The sequence below is a fragment of the Ostrea edulis genome, chromosome 9 (assembly GCF_947568905.1).
Source record: "Ostrea edulis chromosome 9, xbOstEdul1.1, whole genome shotgun sequence".
NCBI lineage: Eukaryota > Metazoa > Mollusca > Bivalvia > Ostreida > Ostreidae > Ostrea > Ostrea edulis.
The window spans coordinates 10,891,338-10,916,940 of NC_079172.1; the positions used below are offsets into that span (position 1 = coordinate 10,891,338).

A 25,603-nucleotide genomic window follows, 5' to 3' on the forward strand; every position below is an offset into this window, starting at 1 on the left:
TTTGAGACTTGTAAACTCTCCATGACATTGCCATTGTAGTAGTTTTGAATTTTACTGGTTGGACATCTCTAGCCAAGGGGTTTCGGCTAGCTGGGGGGAGCGGAACGGACCGAAAACCCTTTGCTAGCGAAGATGCTGGTTGGGTAAATATACCGTTGTTCAAAGATTTTTATAACGTTTATCTTCGCGTAATGCAATTGCAACCCACAAGCCACCTCCATCCGAAATTTGTTGTTTACTGTTACAATGTTTACAAACCTTATATTACAGAATCCATGAATGCCTATAAAATTAGATCCTTTGATCCGCTCATATACTATCGCTACACAAAGGTAGCGATAGCAGATGAGCGGATCAAAAGATCTAATTTTAATTAGATTGGCCTAATACACGTATGTGCACAAAATTATGTACTGTTATTAGTATGTAAATTTGTCAAATTTATATGATTTTCTTTATGATACATACAGCGTCTTGTTTTCAATAACTGAACTCAAAATTGATAGCCAGACAAAACTAGAATCATTGATATAAAAAAAAAAACACCTCATAAAGTATAAAGTCCCCCTTTTTAAAATTTCTATTTACGCTACATGTAAACATGTATATATCTACATGTGACTGATAACGAACAACGGTATTTTGAAGGTATAAAGACTACAATTATAACATACATAGATTCACTCCTACGCACGCGATATTTACACTGTATATTACATTAGACTACTTCAAATAAAAACGGCGAAAACAAAACTTTTGGACAACATGTCACGCGACGATACAGTATCAGCGTTGCAGTCATAGGAAACTCATATTTCGTTGCAGAACTGAAACTATCAGGAGAAAACTGGGTCGACCAGAAAAGGTGGAGAAGGTTCAAGTCTTGGTTTATGTACATTTTATGAAAATTGTTGGAGAGGGTTAAACCCCCCCCCCCCCTTCCGACATCCATTCAAATTACACTTTTTATAAGAATATAATGTTAATCATTTCCAATACACAACCACATTTCTTTATAATCGATTTTAAATTTTTCGCTGAAGTAGATCTACCAATTTGCAATAATAATAAAAAAAATGATGCACGTATTCATTTGTGACAAGTTGGAGCCACAATAGGGGATCAAAGTTTTACATGGAAATAAATAGAGAAAATCTTTAAAAATCATCTTCTCAAGAACCACTGAGCCAGAAGAGCTGAGATTTACATGAAAGCTTCCTGACATAGTGCAGATTCAAGTTTGTTCAAATCATGGCCCCCGGGGGTAAGTTGTGGCCACAATAGGGAATCAAAGTTTTACATGGGAATAAATATACAAATATATAGAGAAAATCTTTGAATATGGGCCAAGGTGACTCAGGTGAGCGATATGGCTCATGGGACTCTTGTTTGATATTATTGTATAGATCTACTCAAGTGATTTTAATTTGATATACTTTTGTTTCTAATATTTTTGCCTTCGATATCTTTAATTTCCTCATGAATCCGTTGTAGTTATGAACAGTGTGCGTATGTTGTTTTCTTAATAAAAATAAATGTATTTATTTTAACGGCTGGAAATTCGGACAAAAATGAAATTGGAATATGTAAATATAATCGAGAAAAAAATTCTTAAATGTCTTATACCAACTTGATAAAATGGAACCTAAGATTGGTGTGTCCTCGTTTACACGATTGTCCAAAGGTTGTAGCGGTCATTTAGACAATAGCCTACTGGTAAAAGTATATATAATAGTTGATTATTTATTTAGAGTGGCAAAGTAAATGATTTGGCCGAAGGCTTTACTAATACCAATGGGATATTTTTAAGGTAACTTAGTACTGCTGATCAATGACGTCTTTTAAAAGTAGTTACAGCAATATTGTGAGAGGAGGGCCGTGACTGCATAATATATGTAGCGTCGGATGGGAATATAGGTTCGTAACGGACATTGAATCGTGTCAGAAATGTGTACTTATAAAACTACTGGGTGAAATGTGAGGCAGTATTTTGTTAATTTTGACAGCCTTTCGGTATTTACATTCACGGAAGGTCATTTTCTAAAACTTTACAGAATACAAATATAAAATTCAGAGTCCAGAGTAGACAAATATGAGATAATTATTAAAAGTTTACACGGTGCAATTGACGTGGTTTTATTGCAATGAAATGGTCAATGAAGTAATTCTGGTCACCGAATACCGATTTATAAACAATATCTCTAACTTTGAGGTCAGGTACAGGGGAGTTTATTTAAATTTTCCTTTTTAAAACAGAATTTTTTAAAAGATGCAACCCCCTCTTGCTAGTGGTGCCCCCTCCCCGTTTCATTTTTAGAAATACTGTATATCGTTTTAATTCCACCATGTAGCTATTATTTCCAGATTTGTTTTTGATTTCCGTGCTATTCGAATGTTTTCCCAACACAGTCATACATGTAAAATTACTTTTTGTCGGTTTAATTTTACGGGGAATTATTGCACATTTATAGTAGTTTTATTAGTTTGTTATTTTTTTCCTGGGTGATGGTTTTGAAAACAAAATAAGGACGTGCAATATTTCAAAAACTGTCTCAACGCTTCAATTGAATATACACTTTCTCCATAATTTTGCAGATTAGAAGGGAATAAAAGGCTCCATTTCATTTCACGCATTCTCAACATATTCATTATAATGGTGTTTATATTTATGATTACATCACATCGTTGTGCATCAACTTCTGTGTTTTTATTCCCTGAAATGATATGCATGCACCACCTTTCTGCATTAATAGTATGCTAAACTAAATTCGAGAAAAGATTCTTAAAATTATTGTATATTATATTCCTATTTTTCTGCAGTACAAGAATCCACCCGAAAGCTAGTGTAATTTTGTTGTTGTTATTCTGCAGATGTCTTGTATAGAAAAATTTATCTCAACAATAATCAAAAAATATTTATTTGTTAAACACATAAATCGCCTCGGCTTAAAGATGATAGATACAGTTATAAAGAGACTCTACAAAGCGGAAAATAGCTGATTTGCAATGCCTATATTTCAGAGATTGTATCAAATGGCAACTAGCTGATATGTACAGCTTAGATATCATAGTTATATAGATATTGTATAAAGTGGTAACTAGCTGATATGTAAAGCCTAGATATCACAGTTATACAGAGATTGTATAAAGTGGTAACTAACTGATATGTAAAACCTAGATATCACAGTTATACAGAGATTGTATAAAGTGGTAACTAGCTGATATGTAAAACCTAGATATCATAGTTATATAGATATTGTATAAAGAGGTAACTAACTGATATGTAAAACCTAGATATCACAGTTATACAGAGATTGTATAAAGTGGTAACTAGCTGATATGTAAAACCTAGATATCATAGTTATATAGATATTGTATAAAGTGGTAACTAGCTGATATGTAAAACTTAGATATCATAGTTTTATAGAGATTGTATAAAGTGGTAACTAGCTGATATGTAAAGCCTAGATATCAGTTATATAGAGATTGTATAAAGTGGTAACTAACTGATATGTAAAACCTAGATATCACAGTTATATAGATATTGTATAAAGTGGTAACTAGCTGATATGTAAAGCCTAGATATCAGTTATATAGAGATTGTATAAAGTGGTAACTAACTGATATGTAAAACCTAGATATCAGTTATATAGAGATTGTATAAAGTGGTAACTAGCTGATATGTAAAACCTAGATATCATAGTTATATACATATTGTATAAAGTGGTAACTAGCTGATATGTAAAGCCTAGATATCAGTTATATAGATATTGTATAAAGTGGTAACTAGCTGATATGTAAAACCTAGATATCATAGTTATATAGATATTGTATAAAGTGGTAACTAACTGATATGTAAAGCCTAGATATCAGTTATATAGAGATTGTATAAAGAGGTTACTAGCTGATATGTAAAACCTAGATATCATAGTTATATAGAGATTGTATAAAGTGGTAACTAACTGATATGTAAAACCTAGATATCACAGTTATACAGAGATTGTATAAAGTGGTAACTAGCTGATATGTAAAACTTAGATATCATAGTTATATAGATATTGTATAAAGTGGTTACTAGCTGATATGTAAAACCTAGATATCATAGTTATATAGATATTGTATAAAGAGGTTACTAGCTGATATGTAAAACCTAGATATCACAGTTATACAGAGATTGTATAAAGTGGTAACTAACTGATATGTAAAACCTAGATATCATAGTTATATAGAGATTGTATAAAGTGGTTACTAACTGATATGTAAAACCTAGATATCATAGTTATATAGAGATTGTATAAAGTGGTTACTAACTGATATGTAAAACCTAGATATCATAGTTATATAGATATTGTATAAAGAGGTAACTAACTGATATGTAAAACCTAGATATCACAGTTATACAGAGATTGTATAAAGTGGTAACTAGCTGATATGTAAAACCTAGATATCATAGTTATATAGATATTGTATAAAGTGGTAACTAGCTGATATGTAAAGCCTAGATATCAGTTATATAGAGATTGTATACAGTGGTAACTAACTGATATGTAATACCTAGATATCATAGTTATATAGATATTGTATAAAGTGGTAACTAGCTGATATGTAAAGCCTAGATATCAGTTATATAGAAATTATACCAATTAAAAATTAACTAATATGTTCACTCTAGATATCAGTTATAAAGATCTGCATGTATAAGGTGGTAACTAGCTGATATGTAAAACCTAGATATCGATCAGTGATATAGATATTTTACACGTGAAAACCTGACCCATTGCAGTGCCGATATATACATACATACACGCTGCATGTAGCACTAAAGACGACGACTCTAAGAATCTCCGGGACTATCTGTGCCTTTTTCGGGTCTCAAAGAGAGAGATTTATACAAGACTGCCAAATCTCGTATTTGATTCACCAAAATAAAACTACTTATGTATTTAAACTACAAAGTACATGTTTATTGTTTGTCTTGCTATTCAATATATGCTAGATCATTTCCTATTCGGAAGTTGATGGTGTGCAGAAGAAACTATTGAGGTCAATTGCTTTGTCGTTTGGATGAATGAAAATCCTGTGTTTAGATTGAGTAACTGGACTTCAATTCATTTGTTATAATATTTGACAATTCTCGACTACTTCTCTGCACGAGGGATATTTTTTTAAAAGATATTAATTTTATTTAGAACTATCTTTATTTAAAAAAGTTACATATTGTAACTGGTGTGCTTTGCTTGAATTGGTCCAAGAAATAAGTTTAGTTTCTTTAGAAACACTCAACACCGAGGCCATTCTTTCCACTGCGAATACTATCCGTTTCCATGCCGACCAGTCTCGCTGGACAAAGAAAACTTAAAACACGTAGCCGCGTTTTCGTATTTTGAATACTGCCTTACATAAGATGACTGTTGTAACAAAATCTTACCTCCGATACAAACCTAAATATTGAGTATTTGTCATGTGACAATTCCGAACATTCTTTCACAGGTATAATGGGTCTTTGCCAGTGGTAGTAGGTTACGATACTAAACTAGTTCATTAGATCATGGTCTAAAAGGCTGCGCATATAAAAAAAAAAATCAGGAAGACACCGAGGCTGTCATTGGAAATTGGCATGACCCTCGTGCGAGGATGCACAGAAGACAAGGCAACTTAATTTACCTCAAAACGCTATTCACCATAGTTTCTTCGGTCATGTAAACTATATAAACCTAGATATATAGTGACGAAATTTGCGATTATTGTTTTTGTTGTCAATATTTTAAAAGGCACTGAAAGTTTTACTAAATAACAGTAAGAGCATTAAATTTTACATTTAATAAACATAATACAATGCAAGAACATTTGTTCAAAAACTTGTTTGGAAAAATAGCTGATATGTGTATAATTTGCATTATATGAAATTGTGTATAATTTGCATTACATAAAATATAATGTTTGCGAAGTGAAAACATGAAATAACAAAACATATTCACAATGAAAACAACACGAGCATGCAGAAAACACGGTTACACCAAAGTGCGCCAGGGACAGTTTTATTTGGTATGAGTCACTATGATTCGTTATATCCTATTATTTTCCCATATTTACTTACCATTAACGGGAAATAATGAACGATTCTTCGTTATACGCAGTCCATTCAGTATAGGTGTGCTCGGTGTAACCGTGTTTTACTGTATATGGGCGTAGTACATGTTTAAAACAACATAATGACGTTTGTAACAGTTGCATAGTTAGCACGAACAGAGATGAGGAATATCTTTTGGTGATCGCAGGCAAGAAATGAGACGATGGAGCGTAATATCAACATCTACGTCATTCTAGTAGTCATCTCCACGTCCATAAATATTGTAAACACAAAAGTAGTCCGACAATCGCGATTGAAATCTTTGAAGTACCTGCAACGGAGAACGAAGATAGATTAAATATTTCTCAAACAAATCGCTGTACGGATAGGATTATGTGCCTAAAAGTACATGTGATATACAATGTATATTTATCGGTAATTGTTTTGTACACAGCTGAGGTACATTGCAAGGTACAACAGTGTCTTCGGTGATCCCATTTGCATATCAATACCTAGTTATTATCAAATAGTGCAACTTGCACTCCTCAAAATTGCGCAATCACAATAATCGCAGGTAAACTCAAGTTTAATACTAAATGTCACTTTATACTTAGAAACAGGGCATGGATCTACAAATATATTGGAACAAATTTAAACAAGCCCCCAATAGATTATTGAAATTAAACAAGATGTACACGAGGTGGGAAACAAGCACGGACAGTTCCGCACCACCTCTCCTGGAGTACATGTATATCACTTCCTTCAGACATAATGAAATCTGCTGTTAGAGTGAAAAATAAAGTTAACCTGAACGGACTTACCTAAACAACCTGAACAAGCCGGTGCATATGAACCCAGTGAATTGGGATTTTGTTTCATCATGGTGTCAAGTTTATTATACAGGTTTCTGGATTCTTGACCTGAATAAAAATAAAAGGTGTTGAGAAAAATCTTTCTCTCTTTCTCTCAATTCAGCTATTCAACAGGGTTTTGACACAATATATGCTAACTGGTATATATTATAGTATAATACACATGTAGATCTATTATGCTGTATATATATATATATATATATATATATATATATATATATATATATTTATATATAAACCCTGTAAGCTTTTCAGCTCTTTTGAAGTAAATACATACCCATGAAGTATACCATGGCTTGCGTGCACCTGCTATCGGACACTGTGTGAGAGGGCATCTTTTCCACCATAAGGTTGTATGTCTGTGTGCTCAATGCCGTAGCGATCTTTGATCGCATGGCATCTCTGAAAAAAAAATCAAATACATGTATGCATGAAGGTGAGATCTATTACATTAAAATGCAATTTAATTAAATCAGATCTTCTCTAACTGTTACACTGCTCCAGTGTAACGGTTAGAGAAAATTTGGTTTTAATCAGATTGATTAAAATGAGGTATACTTTGACTTGAAATTGTTACAAAAAGGCAGTGCCATGTTTTCATACTTTCGCTGAATTGTATATATACATTTCTGTAGCCTTTCATATATCCATCACATATTCTTCAGTCTAACAACTATACAATTCTGCTGCTATGTTTCAGGGGAAGCAGTTGGAATGAAAGAGACTGGCTTTTCCCACTATTTTTGGATATTGCACGACACTCATTCTATATTATTTCAGAAATAGCATATTCGTGTGATACTTACTTATCAAAATTTGATTGCACTGGGAAGGACATCATCATTGTCATGCCATTTATAGGCATGATGTTAGCACATGCCACACGTTTTGGGCCCCCCATTTTTTCGTGCACAACAAAGGATCGGCTAATCACTGAAAAAAGTAAATTAAAAGCCAACCATATTTATGTATCACAAAAAAATGTGTTGTTATGACCAGCACGCAATATTTCGTGATTGTGAATAAATGTTTTCAACAGAAAACATTGCACGAAACGCAATTCCTACATAATTATGTATATATTACCATACATTACAATGAAATATTTGTTACCTCCAAATTGGCCCATCAGAGGAAGATAGGCATCTGTATAAAACCGTCGCCCATTCCCTATGTCATATTGTCCCACCTTCGAGGCCTGGTCGCCCACCTCACAATGAAGAGGGCTTGAAAAACCACATTCGGCATAATTATTCTGGAATAGATTAAATATGTAATGATGAAACTCGACGTTTTATGCAGAAATCATGTACACTGTTTCCCTATATGAATTCAATCATTTTTTTTATGTTTGCGAGATATTAATGATTTTATTCATAGGGTACGGTCAACAATCTCCGCCTGAATCACGAAGCAGAGAATGCCACAACTGCAAACTCCACATAGTTTTAAGTTTCCTTCTCAAAACCAATTGCGCATGCGTTATAGGAATGCCTAATAAATCAGTAATGCTGCTTATATTTGACAAATAAAACACACACGAGAGAAAAGAAGGATGTGAAGAGGGACAGCATTATTATGCCTGCAGTTTAATCTTCAGTTTTCTTACAGGAAATATTTCTGACCTTACTGAACATGCATGTACTAATCTGTTTAAAGCACTAAAGTACACACTTTTACAATGAGACTGGACGGGAAAACGAAGGAATGGATTAAGCGGATTGTACATCTAAATAAACCAGAAGAAAAAATAACATATCATTTTTCAGGTGAATTAAGACATCAAAATTACAAACATTGACATTGTATAAAAACCTACATTCATTCTGAAAAGAGTGAAAGAGGCTGTGCGTCTAGCCGTGAAAGTAAGCCTGTCGATGACATTTTAAGAATACAGACCACCCGAATACAGACAATGCCCAAACAAAGTCGATCACAGATCCCCAGATAAGAATTATTTTTCCCGGTTTGACCCTCCTTATTGTTCTCTTGTCATACTTTAAACATCAAAACCAACGGGACCAGATGTAAACGAAGCCAATCAACCCACAACCAATACATACAACACATACACCACACCATTAAGGTCAACACTACATTGTCATCAAAATAAGAATTTGGGTGATAAGGGGTGAAACTGCCTACAGGAGGACAGAATAATTTACAGGGGTTCAGATCATTAGAATTTGCCTTTGATATTTTTACAAATAGGGATGATAGGTATTTTCTCGTGAATGCGCTGCATTTGTAAACAATGTGCATATAAATGCAGATCTACGTCATAAATATATAGTACATCTATTTTAACTGCTGGAAAATCCGAAAGAAATGAAAGTAGAATGTAAATATATATGCAATAAATGATATCTCGTTTTTGGAAATACATGAAGGCATAAACTGCAACGTTTCATGAAAAGTATACCGGCGCGAAGCGTTGCAGTTCATATCATCATGAACTTTCAAAAATGAAATTTATTTCTTAGATAAATTATTATGTACATTAAAATTGGTGTACATTCATATTAATGGTTGTAGAAGTAGATAGTTCTTGAATCTTTTTTGTATGTGATATAGCAATATGTATTTCCTCAGCCTTACACGTATCCTCCTGTATGGCTCTCATATAGTGCCAGTAGTATAAGTGCGAGTCTATTCACTTTCATTTGTGGGGATGGTTGGTTGGTTGTACAATGTATATTGTTTATCGTTCCTCTTGAGAATTTTTCACTGATATGGAGGCATACATTGCTTATGCACCTTTAAAAAAAATTGGGCGGACATATAGTCACTCTTTGAAAACGAAATTGGGCGGACATATTGAGCAGGCGGACATATAAGGACAGTTTGGTCCAAAATTGGGCGGACATATTATGCAGGTGGACATACTAGGACTCAACAACATCTGTATGGAGTCTAGACCTAACAGCCCTTGGTTTCCTTCCGTCTTTACCTTTACGTCGGCTTTGAATGGGTTATAATGGCCTCCAGTTGACATACAATCCGTTGATACTTGATTTTCGTGAACATGCCAGTTATGTTTGTTTGTCTGTAACAAGAAAATACATCATACTGTTGTATTCCCCCAGTTAAACAATGTACGAACGTCTATACTAGTAATAAGTTCTTCTTCTTTCTTTCTTGATTATTATTATTTTAATATATATATATATATATATATATATATATATATATATATATATATATATATATATTACGTTTTATCACCTAGACGGCTAAACGTTTAGCTCAGTTGGTTCACATGAAAGATCGAAGATAATGAGTTTGAGCCTCGCAGGGATTTTAATGTTTTCTTGGTAAATTCCAACTAAAACTGCACTTATCTAATAATTCTAAAACGCAGATTAACACAAGTTCCAGTTTGCAAATATTATCATAAAAACACATCTTTCGCTACCAATAAAAATTTTTTCTAACGAGTTAATCCGTAGTACACTTGCAGTATTTTGTTTATGAAACATCGTGTCGACTTACAATTTGACTTCGGTTTTGTGCGTAGTACAGGTCTAGCACAATGCCAGTATCACTCATACCACCATCAGGATAACCGTACTGCATCTGCAAATATATACACAAGTTGTTGACCTTTAAAAAAAGCACCGCAATGCGTTTCCAACAGAAACCGTTACTTCATATGGTAGGTTGAAATAAAAACAGGTTTTAAAACAGATTTTTAAAAATCTTAAAACATGCTAATTAATACTTCATTTAAAGTCTTAAAATATGCTAATTAATATTTCGTTTAAAATCTTAAAACATGCTAATTAATACTTCATTTAAAATCTTAAAACATGGTAATTTTTAAAATACTTCATTTAAAATCTTATTGCTAGCGCTGTCATGATATATAGGCCTGGTGGATATGAAATATTTGTAGCTTTGAACTTTAACCTTAGAATTACCCTTGTATCACATGATGTCCATTATAAGATACAAACAACAAACTTATATGTTATTTGTTGAGTGTTTGTTTGCTGAAGTGAATATGTTGTCATGTTACTATGTATAAATGAATTAGACTACACAACATTAATTGTTTTTATCAAAAATACTAAAAACTGTTTTTCACAAACAGTATAGAATATTTTTTTTTATTCTCTTGACAATTGTTTATGAAACATTGCTGATTCCCGATAAACGTGAATAAATATGGGCAAGCTGACTCACATTCTCTCTCTCTCTCTCTCTCTCTCTCTCTCTCTCTCTCTCTCTCTCTCTCGTAAAGGTTGTGTCAACAAGTTCCGGTGCAATCGGAAAATGGCCGAGCGATGTTGCGATTGGCTCCGGTGAAAACGTACACTTGTGCATGGGCAAGGTAACTTTCCCCCATAGCATCCGGTTTGATCTCGCTTGTATATTTTTTGCTTGGACCTCAGGGTTCACACAAAAAGGATATATTACAGGGGTTTCATTTCGCAAAGTCTATGGTCGTTATAACGATACAACCTGTCATTGGGTCAAATGCCGTCTGATGTGCTTCATACGAATTGTTAAGCCGTTATTTACATGCTAAGTTTGACTACGGATTACTCTGTTTACCTAATATAGGGCTCACGGCGAGTGTTACCGGTCAACAGTGGTTGCTTACTCCTCCTAGCCACCTGCCCCCACCTCTGGTATGTCCAGAGGTCTGTGTTTGCCCTATTCGTAATTTTGTATTCTTTATAAGAGTTATGAGATTGATCACTATTGTTATCTTCACTGTTTCCTGTTTGACAATCCTGGCGTGTCTGATTAACACCAACGTTGCACAAAAATTGTACATATACCTCTTAGACAAACTAGCCATAGTAAAATACTCAGTGGCTTCACAATCTTAGACGAACCTTGAATCTAAACATTGTTTTCAACGCAACGATGAACTGTAAGGAATTCAAAGTTTCGGTTCTTTTAAATGGTACTTTAATCAATGTGATGTAATGGTGGGACTTACACGAGAAATTACTGTATTCAACATCCAGATCAATGGGTTCACCATCGGTTAGACTCTGTATTGATATCAATCCGTGATAATTATACAGTTTGTTTCCTCTGACTTTCCATCATATACTTTTGAATTAATTTCTTGTCGCATATATGGACTACAATAAAGTCACTACAATATAACCGCGCCATGCACAAAATTGACCTCCAAATACTTACAAGTGTTATGGTTCCTTGTATATCTCCTTCAGAGAACGTGGCTTTTGCCATATACATCTCCCCTTTTGTAACACTGGTATCTTCCATTATGGTACCACATAGCCATCTGGATGAATCGGCTTTATGTATAACTATGGATCTGCCTACAACGCTGAGAGGACCGCGGAGTGGTACATTGGTGTCCAATTCGCTCACATCAACGCTGTTCTGTCCATCCAGTGGGTTCCCATAGCGACCACTTAAATCTCCAATCTCGTACTGGTCATCCGATCCGGTACCATTAGCAGGACTGGTGTTCACATCGACTTCAAATGGATTGAAGTGCCCGCCAACATTTGCTGGTGAACAAGGCGAATCGCCTTCCTTGGGAACAGGATACTCGTGTACATGGAGACCACTAGCTTGTGAAGCAAGATTATTAATTTTTATTTCAGTTGCAGAAACACCACTTAAAGCGCCTGCAGAATTCTCAGTCAGTTTGACGTAGCCATTCACATTCGAGCTGGCCATCTGGCGCCATTCACTCACTTTCACAACGCGCTTTGACAGTTCGTAAATATTTGCGCATGACATTCTCTCTCCAGCGCCATTCGCGCCATGAATCACAACCGACTTTCCAATGATACTGAGTGGACCCGAGAGAGGGAGATCCACATCAGTGAAGAAGTAGCGTTGTTTCCCGCCAGATGTAGTACCAATATCAATTCTACCATGCTTCTTTGCAACATCCCCAACTTCACAACGACCAGGGTTAGATGGATTGCACTGGGAATCGTAATTCCCATTCAGATCCACCTTATACGGATTGTAATGCCCAGCTGCTGAGTCACACCTTCCAGGTGAAACTAGTGAATCTGTCCCAACCATGTTTTCATGGACATGCCACTTATGTGCCGAAGATTTCCCTGTCTGAGCAATCATATCGAGTTCTATGTATATTTGAGTTTCAGCATGGTACCAATTCAGAAGACTTTGCTGGAAAACCATGTAGCCAATGTATGGGTATGTGAACGTTATTTGAGCTACCCTCATTTCATCAGCGGATTCAATGTTTGCACAAACCCATCGTGCCCCTCCTGATTCCTTATGGATAACTATAGATCGCCCTATTACACTATTGATACCGTACAGAGGAAGATTATAGTCCATATATGTCGTTATTAACTCTGACTTTCCATTCAGAAGACCAAACTTCCCACTAATGTCCCCTATTTCATACTGATCTGGAGTCCCAGAACCAGGACTTGGGGAATTCGCAACGACAATATTATTTGGATTAAAGTGACCCGCGACGTGTGAAGGGTCGCAGACTGTCTCACTCTTTTCCAGTTTCTGTGGAACTGGCCACGCATGAATGTGGTAACCACCGGCTAGGCTTCTCAATCCAGTAACATTCACATCAATTGTCGTTGGATCATACATGGATTTCTGGGATAATTTAATATACCCTTTGACCCCGTCTCTACTGAAACGAGTTACGGTGTCTCTTTTCATGACTTGACGAACAGTTCCACATGAAAGCATAGTTCCATCACTGGATTTGATTGCCAACGACTTTCCTATTATGGACTGCACATTTAGGCTTGTATCAACAAAACATCTAACATCCTGACCTCTCAGCAAACTTGCATTGAGTTTCGCGTGTTTTGCTGTTAAGTCTACTTGGATGGTACCAATAGATGAGCATCTTTGACTTAACGCAGTGTCAGACGTATCGCCAGGTACAGATAGTGTGTATATGTCCCAGTTGAGCTCCTCCACAGTATCGCTGTTTGTGTTGGTAACTCTGTATAAATCTACACAGATGGACGTCGGTGCGTTTTGTGGCGTACTGGCTTGACGGAATGTTACTGTTCCAGCAATATTGGATGGTAATTTAGCGATAGCTGTGATATGGGGTTCACCTGTTTCTAAAGTTGTGCAGACTTTAGAAGTGTTGTTCGTTGTGTCTGTTAAGACTATAGCTCTCCCTACAAAATCAGAGTTCTCACTAATAATAAATCTTATTTGTCATCCTTTCAAACAGTCACAGCAATGTGCCTTTTAAGATAAAGAGAGAATTTTCATTGTTGTACTTTACGCGCACCTGTTAGAGTACTGATGTCGGCGACATCAGTGATGGAGCTGGTACTCTCGCCACTGATGGGTACATTGGTGCTGAATGCCCCCATTCTGAAATGAAAATTATCATTGTTTGATCACAGAGACATGATTATGTCTATAAACCTGCTTATCAGTCACTGTTCCTAGTTATGGAGTAATTTCATTTAAAAGCGTACGAAGCCCTCATCAGTAGGACAGTTTACTTGGATATTATGAATACATGTACATTGTACCATATAATGTTAAAGAAACATAGGTTTCACGCCCAACAATTTTAATCTTTTCTAAGTTTATTTTAAGAAAATCTAAGTCTTCATTTCTAAATCTTTTCTGATTATCATATTGATGTAATACAAGTCTACAATTTTCACAATTCTTCTTCTGGATCACCGCATTTCATATTTCTTTGTACACAGAATGAAAATATTCGTTTTAAATATCCCCATCCCCTATAAAGCTGTCATATTAGCTCCAGACAAGGTGCATAAAAAGTGATTTGTTGCCACTACCATCTGATCCAGTTCATTAAAATGCCATAAGTTTACTTTCTATACTCCCATCAATCAAAGCCAATTTATAACTGTCAAGAACTTCAGAGAAATGAAATTATTTGATAAAATGCTGACCAAAGTGGAAGAGACAACTCAACAAAAGACCATGATCCCGAAACATCCAAAGCTGAATATAGCGATGAAATGATTCAATCCTAAATAATTGTTAATTCAATATTGCTTCATCAAATGTCTAGTGTCTGCAAATTAAGAGTTTCAGTTCAACAGTAATGAACATCTTACAGGAGATTGAAAAACTGACTTTTAAGTCTGAGTTTGTTACATGGCCCTGGGGTCTGCAGGACCCGGTTGCACGATGGTTAAGTAACTTTATCTGACAGACAACTTGCCATTAACTCTTACATTTATATAGGTGTTAATTAGAAGTTAACTATCAGTTAAGATTAACTAATTTTTGTGCAACAGGGTCCAGAGTTTGTACCCTATCCGACAGCATTAAAACTAATTGGTGTAACTTGCACAAAACGCATACTTACTGCCTACCAAGGCGTGAGTCGGCACACATATCGGAGGCTCCGTCGTAGAGAACCCGCACCTCTCTAATGATCATCGTGTTAATTTGTGAAAGTCCAGCCAAAGAGGCAGTTACCGAAATTGGTTGTCCTTGTGATTGCTGGGTCAAGGTTATATTACCCTTCACGCCTTTCATTTGAATGCTTCCTGTTAAAGTTGTCTGAGCACTCGTGGAAACAACTAAAATATATAACAACAAAACTGGCTGAAGTATCACGAATATAAAATATCTGCCTTGCGAGAAAGTAAATCTATTTTAAATTTTGAGTTGGAGGTATTTATGATTTTGACAGAGGTATGGAAAGGCAGGATATAGGACGGGAAGGTGTTATTCTCTCTCTCTCTCTCTCTCTCTCTCTCTCTCTCTCTCTCTCTCTCTCTCTCTCTCTCTCTCTCTCTATATATATATATATATATATATATATATTCTTAAAAATAAAGGCCAAAATGGAAGAAAGAGCATCTCGCAGTTCAAACACTACGGTACATACAATAACATGTATTACTCCAACAAGTTAGAGCCGGTTACACCCCAAATCGTCGCCCGTCCCAAATCGTCGCCGGTGATGGACGACGATTTGGGGTTTCTTATGTAACATCCCAAATCGTCGCCGTCAACGATTTGGGCATAACCTCACACCCCAAATTGACGTCTCCCTTGCTGCAACTATTTGGAAACATCATTTACATACAAACTGGTCCTGTTTCTTAACTCCTTCTAATTTCCTCCTCTTTCTTCTTCTTCTTCTTTTGTGATTTAGCTACGACCATAAACGGTTCTCTGGACCTTACAAGCATTTTAATCTTCTACTTTGTCTTTTACTTGTTCTGTTGTATAATTTTTTAAAAAGATTTATGATCACAGTATTTGTTATTGTTGTTTTGGTTGGTAGTGGTTTTCTTACTATTGAAAGAATTGTATTTGTTGTTGGTGGTGGTGTCATTGTTGTCTGTAAGATTTTTTTCATCCAGTCTTCCAGAGAGAGAGAGAGGGGGGGGGGAGAGATGTGTCCGACAATAAATCGTTTTGCCTTCTGTTGTAGGGTCATTCTGCTGACCATGGGGTTGTTAGGTCTAGTGCACCGCAGATTTGTTAGTGACCTCATATCATATTAGATTACACCTCTTAGCCGCCGTTTGGACACTCTCCTACCGTTTAGACACTCGTGAAAACCAAGAGAAACACCCATCCTTCCTCTTTATTTCTCAATAGTTTTGTTTAGCTCGTCTCTCTCTCTCTCTCTCTCTCTCTCTCTCTCTCTCTCTCTCTCTCTCTCTCTCTCAATAAGTAAAAGGACAAACAATGAATAAACCAATAAATGGAAGCTATGTGCTTAGTCCCATATAACCTACATACAAAATTTTAGCTCAATCGGTTCACAAACACCATATTTACAGTCGAAAATGTTTCGCTATGATTACAGTTCACGGTGCTTTAGTTCATGTGGCGGGAAGCACATGCACAGAACACATGTAACCCACATATTGGTTCACAAACACCAGAGATATTGCAGAGTTCCTGAAAATTGTGCACAACTCGCGGCACTTTAAGCTCTCATTCCAGAATTCTCATTTTTGGGGAGGCATGTCAGAGGGTCACTTGTAATCTACATACAAAATTGCAGTCCAATACGTCGACGAACACTAGAGATATGGGTGCGGACAGACAGACAAACAGACCAAGTGAAATCAGTGCACCCCATATAAGAGGGGGTACAATAAAATAACTTCTGTGTAATCTATCCTTAAAACGTAACAAGAGGCCCAAGGGCCACATCGCTCACCTGAGTCATCTTGGCTCATATTTAAAGTTTTTCTCTATATATTTATATGCAAAACTTTCACCCCCCCCCTTGTGACCCCATCCTACCTCTGGGCCATGATTTTAACAAACTGAAATCTGAAATATGTCAGAAAGCTTTCATGTAAATATCAGCTTTTCTGGCTCAGTGGTTCTTGAGAAGAAGATTTTTAAAGATTTTTCCTATATATTTGTATGTAAAACTTTGATCCCCTATTGTGGCCCTATCCAACCCCCGGGGGCCATGATTTGAACAAACTTGAATCAGCATTATGTCAGCTTTTATGTAAATCTCAGCTTTTCTGGCTCAGTGGTTCTTGAGAAGATTTTTAAAGATTTTTTCCTATGTATTTGTATGTAAAATTTTGATCCCCTATTGTGGCCCCATCCAACCCCCGGGGCCATGATTTTCAACAAACTTGAATCTGCATCATGTCAGGAAGCTTTCATGTAAATTTCAGCTTTTCTGGCCAAGGGGTTCTTGAGAAGAAGATTTTTAAATGACCCCACCCTATTTTTGCATTTTTGTGATTATCCCCCCTTTGAAAGGGACATGACCCTTCATTTGATCACACGTGAAAGCCCTGCACACAAGGATGCTTTGTGACAAGTTTGGTTGAAATTGGCCCAGCGGTTCTTGAGAAGAAGTCGAAAATGTGAAAAGTTTACGACGACGACAACAGACAACGGACAAATTTTGATCAGAAAAGCTCACGTGAGCTAAAAAGTCCATAAAATATCAGCGGGCGACGAGTTAGGACGGGCGACGATTTAGGGGGCGACGATTTAGGACGGGCGACGATTTGGGACGGGCGACGATTTAAGACTGGCGACGATTTCGGGTCTACTATAGTACATCTCAAATCGTCGCCCTTATTGATAGTGCAATATTGTCCCAAATTGTCGCCGGGGCGACGATTTGGGGTGAAATGTCATCCCAAATCGACAATGGGGCGACGATTTGGGGTGTATCAGAGCCTCGGTTAACGTTCCTTACATACCTCCGACGCGCCAAGTCAAAAGTATCCCGCCGTGAACCTCTAGCATGCTGGAGTAGTACATGTATATACTCAAGCACAAACACTCGATGTTTTGAATATCTATAATAATTAAAATGTCTTCCTATATACAAAATGTAATATTTTGTTTTTTACAGGAAGATTTTTTTTATTATAGATATTTAAAACGTTGAGTGCCTGTGTACCTGTACTCAAGCTATTCAAAATCGAGGTTCACGACAGTCCTGACATGTTGTACGGCGCATAGCTCGTGTGATCAGTGATGGAATTTACTGGACGTTTTGTAATTAACATCTATAAATCCAGTGTGATTTCAGTGTGGAACACGCCTGTTTATTTAGCCTTTGTATAGATTTCGGAAATCTACAGTTGATACAAGATTAAGCCTTTTCATCCCACATTTAAGACCTAGCTTTACCACCGCATGCATCTTTACACATAGAAGGCTTTAATTCAGATCTTGACGAAAGTCTATATATTACCATTTACATTCGTTAAAAATGTAAAACCCATCTGGTTTTTAAACTATTTTGATTACAATATATACATGGTATTATAAGCGTCTTGTGTGAGATTACAAGGGACTTAGCAAGCATACAAATAAAATCTTTGTTACACTGTAGGTTGTCTCTAACTTTACGATGGTATTAACTGTTTACTGTAGCAACAGCAACATAAAAGGTAATCTGGATTTCTCGGAAGGAAATATAAACAATTAAGTCAAAACCTTGATTTAATCTGGGATTTTACTCAATTTGGACAGCTCAAATAAAAAACTCAAACTTAAGTTCGACATTTCCCCCCGAGAAATATGAACTTGGTCAATGCAGGGGTTATAGGCTTTTGGGGTCAGTTCCAGAACAGTTCACTGCCATTTATGTCCAGTTATCATAAGTAACATACTTACATCTATGCAATCATACGTCACAGTCATTACGAATTACAATGGTCTGATACAAGCCTGGATAATGAGTCATGATGTAACACAAGTCTGCTCAATGTGTCATAATTCATTTCAAAATTAAGGAGTATCTCCCTCATGCATAGCTCTTATCCTTGGACGAATTTGGCTCCACTTGTTTGGCACGCTGTTTTTGGCTATATTTAGATCTAAAACTTCGTACTTATTTCGGATTTCAAACATTTCGGTTGAGCATCACTGAAGAGACATTATTTGTCGAAATGCGTATCTGGTGCATCAAAATTGGTACCGTATAAGTTTTACATTATGACCCCTGGGTCGAGGCCTCTGCTGGTGGACTGTTAGTCCCCGAGGGTCTCTACAGCCCAGTAGCTAAGTACTTCGTTACTAGCTTGAAAATACGGGTGTATATTTAATTGCTGTTATAAAATTTAGAAATTCATTTCAAAATTAAGGATTATCTCCCTCATGCATAGCTCTTATCCTTGGACGAATTTGGCTCCACTTGTTTGGCACGCTGTTTTTGGCTATATTTAGATCTAAAACTTCGTAGTTATTTCGGATTTCAAACATTTCGGTTGAGCATCACTGAAGAGACATTATTTGTCGAAATGCGCATCTGGTGCATCAAAATTGGTACCGTATAAGTTTTATATTGTAACAAAAGTCTGGTCAATGTGTCATGATGTAATACAAGTCTGGTCAATGTGTCATGATGTAATACAAGTCAGGTCAATATGTCATGGTATAATACAAGTCTGGTCAATGTGTCATGATGTAATACAAGTCAGGTCAATATGTCATGGTGTAATACAAGTCTGGTCAATGTGTCATGTTGTAACACAAGTCTGGATAATGTGTCATATTGTAATACGCGTCCAGTCAATATGTTATGCTGTAATAAATGTCTGGTCGATGTATTATGCTGTATTTACAAGCCTAATCAATGTCACCATGTAGATCCCGTTCTTATGCAACACTAACGACCATACAAATACAATTGTGGTGAATGTGTGACGGTGTAACAGCGATACAAATGTCAATGTGTTGTAAAGTCATTACTCACGTAAGTGACAGTGACGCTAGTTTTCTTAATTTGTTACGACTGAGTGAGTGTAAAAACACACAATACCTATGTGCGCGACCATGTTTAATTGTGGCAAATTAATCTTTACCTCGATAAACGACCTTGACTTAAGAAAAATCACACAGTCATTACCTTGATCATTCAGCTCGGCTATATTTAGTTGCAAAATGGTTTATGCACAGTCAGACAAAGAACAAATACCCCCTCCCCGATCCAGATCATTGATCACGGTGTGCATATTTAGTTGTCATGCTGTAAATTTTTTATTTATCACCACCCGTACATTCCAAATTTACAACATGGCAAATTCAAGGCTACAGATATTTGATAATGGAATACATGTAGATGTAGGTTTGTTAAAGAGAGGGGAACCTTTTAACCTAGAGGTCGTCAAAGCGGATAGTAACCTGTGTATCAGAATTACTTTGAAAATGAAAGATTATCCGAAAAAGAATAAAGCATTAGAATTAATTTCTGAAAAGTCAAGCGTGAATATAAGGATCCCGAGGTGTTGTTTTTTTTTATATACAGAATAAAATACTGACCTCTAAATAGATTACTGAGATAAAATTTCATATGAAATTTATCCCCTACCCTGTCCAATGGGACTGTCACGCATATTCAGTACATGTGTATCACGAATAGGGATTAAACAGCAAGTTATGACGAGCTGTAATGACTATTTTACAACAAAGCCATGTTCGTGCAGAAGTGAATGATGTGAAGATCAAATTGTGGCAAATCTAGGGGGTGTACACTCTTACATTTTTTTCTTTTTTAAGTTTTTTTTTTTATGGAATTATAAAAAGGCAATTTTCTGCTATTTTGGGAGCTAACCCTCCTCCCCCTTCGGACGATCTAGGTTCATAACTCCGACACCCCTTTCTAAACTTTCTGGATCCGCTCCTGAACATCAGTGATAAATGATTGAAAAAAGTGGCTGCAGTAAAAGTAAGAGAGAAGTGCATTATGCTTTCTTATAAATCCCGCAACTCATTATCATTATATATCAGGGTTACGCCTAAGATTCGATATATTCTACCAGCAGATCATCTGACATGCTCTCATTACAATTATGATACTAATTATAAGGGGGATATAGCGTCCCTCTTGATAAGGAAAAAAAATCGGCTTATTTAACATGTTTTGTTGCGGAAAACCTTGTAAAGTATTTAAACTTATTATATCAACTAGCTAACAAGTCAATATTAAATTCGGTTTACAGAATGACCCTTTATTTGTGGAAATCAAGGACAATCAAACGTTGACCTTTGGTGCAGTACAAATGCATATTATACTCTGTGTGCTGCATTTACTCATACCCTACGTTTATATTACGTTCAGGAAACAGGATATATGTAGACTTATTTACTGGTGTCCGAACTGGACGTCAGTTAATATAGAGAGACGTGTGTGTTCCGACACAGTCTAAAAACCAAAAACTTTCTCATATTAAACCTATAGCCAGGTGCACTCGTGATATTTAACTTCTTCTTTTAAAAAAAACAAACTGGGGTTTTTTTCTGTGTTTTTGTTTGTTTGTTTTTGTTTGTTTGCTTTATCATAAACATATATAACTTAAGAGAATTTGTCATTACAGGAAAATTGACTTGACATTATTAGTATATCATTTATTCCCCAACATCCCAGTCATGATAGCTCAGTGGTATTCTTCGTAACAGGGAGGTCGTGAGTTCCAGCCCCGCTCGTGTCATGGCCGCGTCAAACCTAAAACGTTAACATGGGTAGTGGTTGCTCCTTCGCCAAACGCTCTGCATTGGTATGACCTAAAATGGCCCTGTGTCACGGCAGGCGTTAGCACTTCAAAGAATCTTCACTGTTTCGGACCTGAGCGCTTAGCAGGTCTAAATTTGAGGTGATTCACCTACAGTTGATGACGTCTCAATATGAGTGAAAAATTCTCGACGGGACGTAAAACAAACAATCAATTTTCTCTCTTTTCAAAGAGAGAGAGATTGAGAGAGAGAGAGAGAGAGAGAGAGAGAGAGAGAGAGAGAGAGAGAGAGAGAGAGAGAGAGGGGAGAGAGAGAGAGAGATTTAAGCTCGTATCTGGATCATGACACAGCTGCTTTTTGGTTCATCAACAAATTAATTTTTCTCCTTAAAAATCCTCCATGCAATGAATTTCACTCTTAAATCATTAGATGTTACTGAAGATTGAATTGTTATTCGATCTTAAGACATGAAAAATGGCTACAATAAAAAAAAAAAGGTGCATTCTAATGCATTTTTTGGTCTGCTTTACCTTCCTCCTCACCAGGCATTTTTGAGAAGAGGAAAATGAAATGTCAAAAATTTGCAATTTATTTCCATTGTTCCTTATCGTAATTAAAAAATTCAATAGGTCCTGGTGTAAAATTTTCTAGTTTTTGTCAACCCCAGAGTTTAAAGCTAACACCTCCTTGACAGTGAAATACTGATGATAATATTTAAAACAATTGTTGTTTTTGTCCTGTCGAGTAATTTATAATGCCTGGATAAGAAATATAGCTAAGAACATGTATTTATCTACGATGACTTGTTATTATTATCCAAATTGTATAGAAAAATGTGAAAATAAATACACTCAACGCTCAATTACGGCTTTAAAATCGATAAAGCTGCCATTAAAAAAAAAATAGCGTGTAGATATTAAATCAAGGTAAATACAATAGTTTGAACCCGTGTTTCTGTCAGCTCATACTGAGGTAATATACACGCCTATTCTTTTACTAATCAAAACCAACTCTGTTCACACGAATTCTAAACATGATCGGAATTAATAGTGGCAAATACACATACTAGTATAGTTTGACTGACTCATTCATCGGTACTATCATATCGCATTTACACATTGGTAGTGGCAAATCTACATGCACAAGAATTACGATATCATAATGATGATATATTGCATTATATTTGCATGTAATTTGCTATCACCAAACACTAGTAAATGAGTCACCACACACCTAGGTAATGGGCCTCATAACTTTGATGCCCCCCCCCCCTCCCCTGAGTTCCCGAGGACTCTGTATATATGATAAATTGAACGATCCTATTTTGAGTCACTGGGGTCCGGCGCTCAGATTAGAACATTCCTTTACTGGATCCTGCAATGTGGATCTCAGATTGGACCGCCAATCTCTCCCAGAGACAACCCCCCACTCCGCCCTACTCTGGAACCCCTCATTTCTCCCACCCCACCCCGCTCTACTCTGGAGCCCCTCCTTTCTTAGTCCCGATCCCTCTCTCTATCCTAGTAGATCTAGCCTCAGATCACTTTCGACTTCACCGATTGATTTCTTTTAAGCTAAGCACTATTGAACATCGAATAAACACAATATTCAGTATTTGCGCTATCAACAGTGCCTATACGGAGTTTTATTCATATGATGGCCCACATTAAAAGGTATACGCAAATAAGTAAACTGATCTTTAAACTTGAAACTGTTTTACAATCATTTTCAATGTCTGTGTACTTAACCTTCAAATTAATTTATGATACCTTCATTTCAATTGTAGCTATCGATATTTACTTTCACAACATGTACAATTGATATGAAAAACGGATAAAATTGGATTAGATATAGCTACGATAACAAATCTTTGATTTATAGAGGAAACGTTATCAGCACCAGAACTAATTAAAATAAATTTTCAATGAATGAGAAACATTATATTAAAATCGTAAAACCGTAACCGAACGGTACCATACGCTACCGGTAGTATTAAAATGTAAACTTCTGCCTTGTGTACAAAATATTGTTATCTTACAAAAAACAAAAAAGCGGTTGTTGAAAATAACAAATTATATGTAATCCACGTCCCCCTTCTTATGCATAGGAGTTTATGCGCTATCTGGGCCTTCTTCTTCATTTTTCCTATTTCTTATCAAATCAGTGGTGGATCAATAATTTTCTGAATGGAGGACGTAGTAAAATGCCGTCTGGGGTGTCATGAAGCTCCCAGTGGGTCCATGATGAAGCCCTGGTGGCCCCAAGCAAAACCTATGAACCTAAGTAGTAAGTTCTTACAAAATAAGACCTATATATTTGAGGGTTTTTGGAAACATTTCTAGTGTAAATGGATCATATCTATACAAACGGGGAGGGGTGCTCGGCGCTAGGTTCCACAATGTAAATGCATACACCTAGATCTATATGTTTATCCATTCATCTAACAATGCACATACAGAAACCCAAGTACTACAAAACCACAAACTGGTCGTGTGTCCTGCATTTCTTTATCAAACAGAAAAAAAGATTTGAGACAAACATTTTGAAAACTATGATTTTGGTGAAGTTGGCTTTCCATATAATATAGGTTTAGTGCAACCTGACATCCCCCTCCCCCGAGTTCTGGCAGTGGTGTGATTGAATAACAGCCGCGCTCTAGTTCTCGAGGGGGGGGGGGGGGGGGGGTAGGGGCGTTGACTATGCACGTATCATTAGTGATCTCGCCTACTTGTGTATATGCACACTGATTCTTCTACTTCAGCGAAAATTTGAACTCGGTGATAAGCCAGAAATGTAAACAAAATGTCTGATGAAGGGGCAAATAAGGTTTGTGATAAATCACTTGTCATAATAGTCTGATTTACGAAAGATGGCGAACACAACAAACTTACCTGCATAAGCAAAAACACAGATCCATTGAAGGAATCCAGTCATTTTAACTTCTCCAGAGCTACTCGTTAACAGCATGTATTTTTGTTATTGGACACAATCTTATCATTCCCTCCTCCAGCTTCGACACAACGTGTAAAGTAATCGTTTCGGTGTATGTAGTACAGTGAATAAGAAAGGAAAACAGCGCGGCGACACGTGACCTTTCAATACACTGTCCTGAGTGGATTTATTACTATAGGGCAGTATGCACATACGTATGTGTAGATAAAATTATATGATCGGAAAACATGCAATCGATCATTGTTATGAATGCTGTATACCACGCCCCGAAGTCCCTAATTTACATACAGGATTAACATTTGACAGACAACCCATCGTGAGCTGATTTTGCAGTTATATATTAACTAGAAAATATATACTGAACATTATTTTCAAAAACGATGCGTGTGAAAGGCGTATGGACACATGAAATCATGATAAACTTTACAGACAGGATTTTGGTTTTTATTTTTGGATGTCTATATACAAAAAGTTATTTCAAGTATCTGTTTTAAACATACCCATACATAATGTTTGCATCGCTGGATTTATTACCGGTATGGGGTTTTAAATAAATATACATGTCCCAAACTTTTGAAACGAAAAACAAAATTGTCAGTTTGGAAAAATATTTTATGTCAAATAGAAATAAAATAGATAAACATGGAAAAAGAATTAATGTATTCATTTGCCTTTTCAAATATACAAATCACAAACATACAAATATATTTTGCAGATGCATAATCTCATACATTTATGCCATCTCTCTCTCTCTCTCTCTCTCTCTCTCTCTCTCTCTCTCTCTCTCTCTCTCTCT

The 25,603-nt window shown here is 36.2% G+C and overlaps 1 protein-coding gene across 1 annotated transcript; it reads right to left on the minus strand.

The window, feature by feature from the left end:
• Positions 1 to 5,805: 5,805 nt before the first annotated feature.
• On the minus strand, positions 5,806 to 25,453 carry LOC125667850 (uncharacterized). The gene is made up of 11 exons (XM_048901511.2): positions 24,747 to 25,453; positions 15,254 to 15,470; positions 14,189 to 14,274; positions 12,103 to 14,072; positions 10,435 to 10,518; positions 9,893 to 9,988; positions 8,056 to 8,197; positions 7,749 to 7,875; positions 7,220 to 7,344; positions 6,892 to 6,990; positions 5,806 to 6,401 (listed from the first exon to the last, which is right to left on the minus strand). Exons 1-11 carry the CDS (start codon positions 24,820 to 24,822, stop codon positions 6,331 to 6,333), a joined length of 3,093 nt encoding a protein of 1,030 aa, XP_048757468.2. The 5' UTR covers positions 24,823 to 25,453; the 3' UTR covers positions 5,806 to 6,330.
• Positions 25,454 to 25,603: the final 150 nt, after the last annotated feature.

What these genes read in the sequence shown, in the direction of transcription:
- LOC125667850 (XM_048901511.2), bottom strand. Translation starts at nt 24,822, where the DNA reads ATGCTGTTAACGAGTAGCTCTGGAGAAGTTAAAATGACTGGATTCCTT. An exon ending in CACAAAACCGAAGTCAAATT is followed by an intron (nt 9,989 to 10,434) that starts GTAAGTCGACAC and finishes TTCTTGTTACAG; the next exon opens with ACAAACAAACATAACTGGCA. An exon ending in GGCTTGTTCAGGTTGTTTAG is followed by an intron (nt 6,402 to 6,891) that starts GTAAGTCCGTTC and finishes TCTCCGTTGCAG; the next exon opens with GTACTTCAAAGATTTCAATC.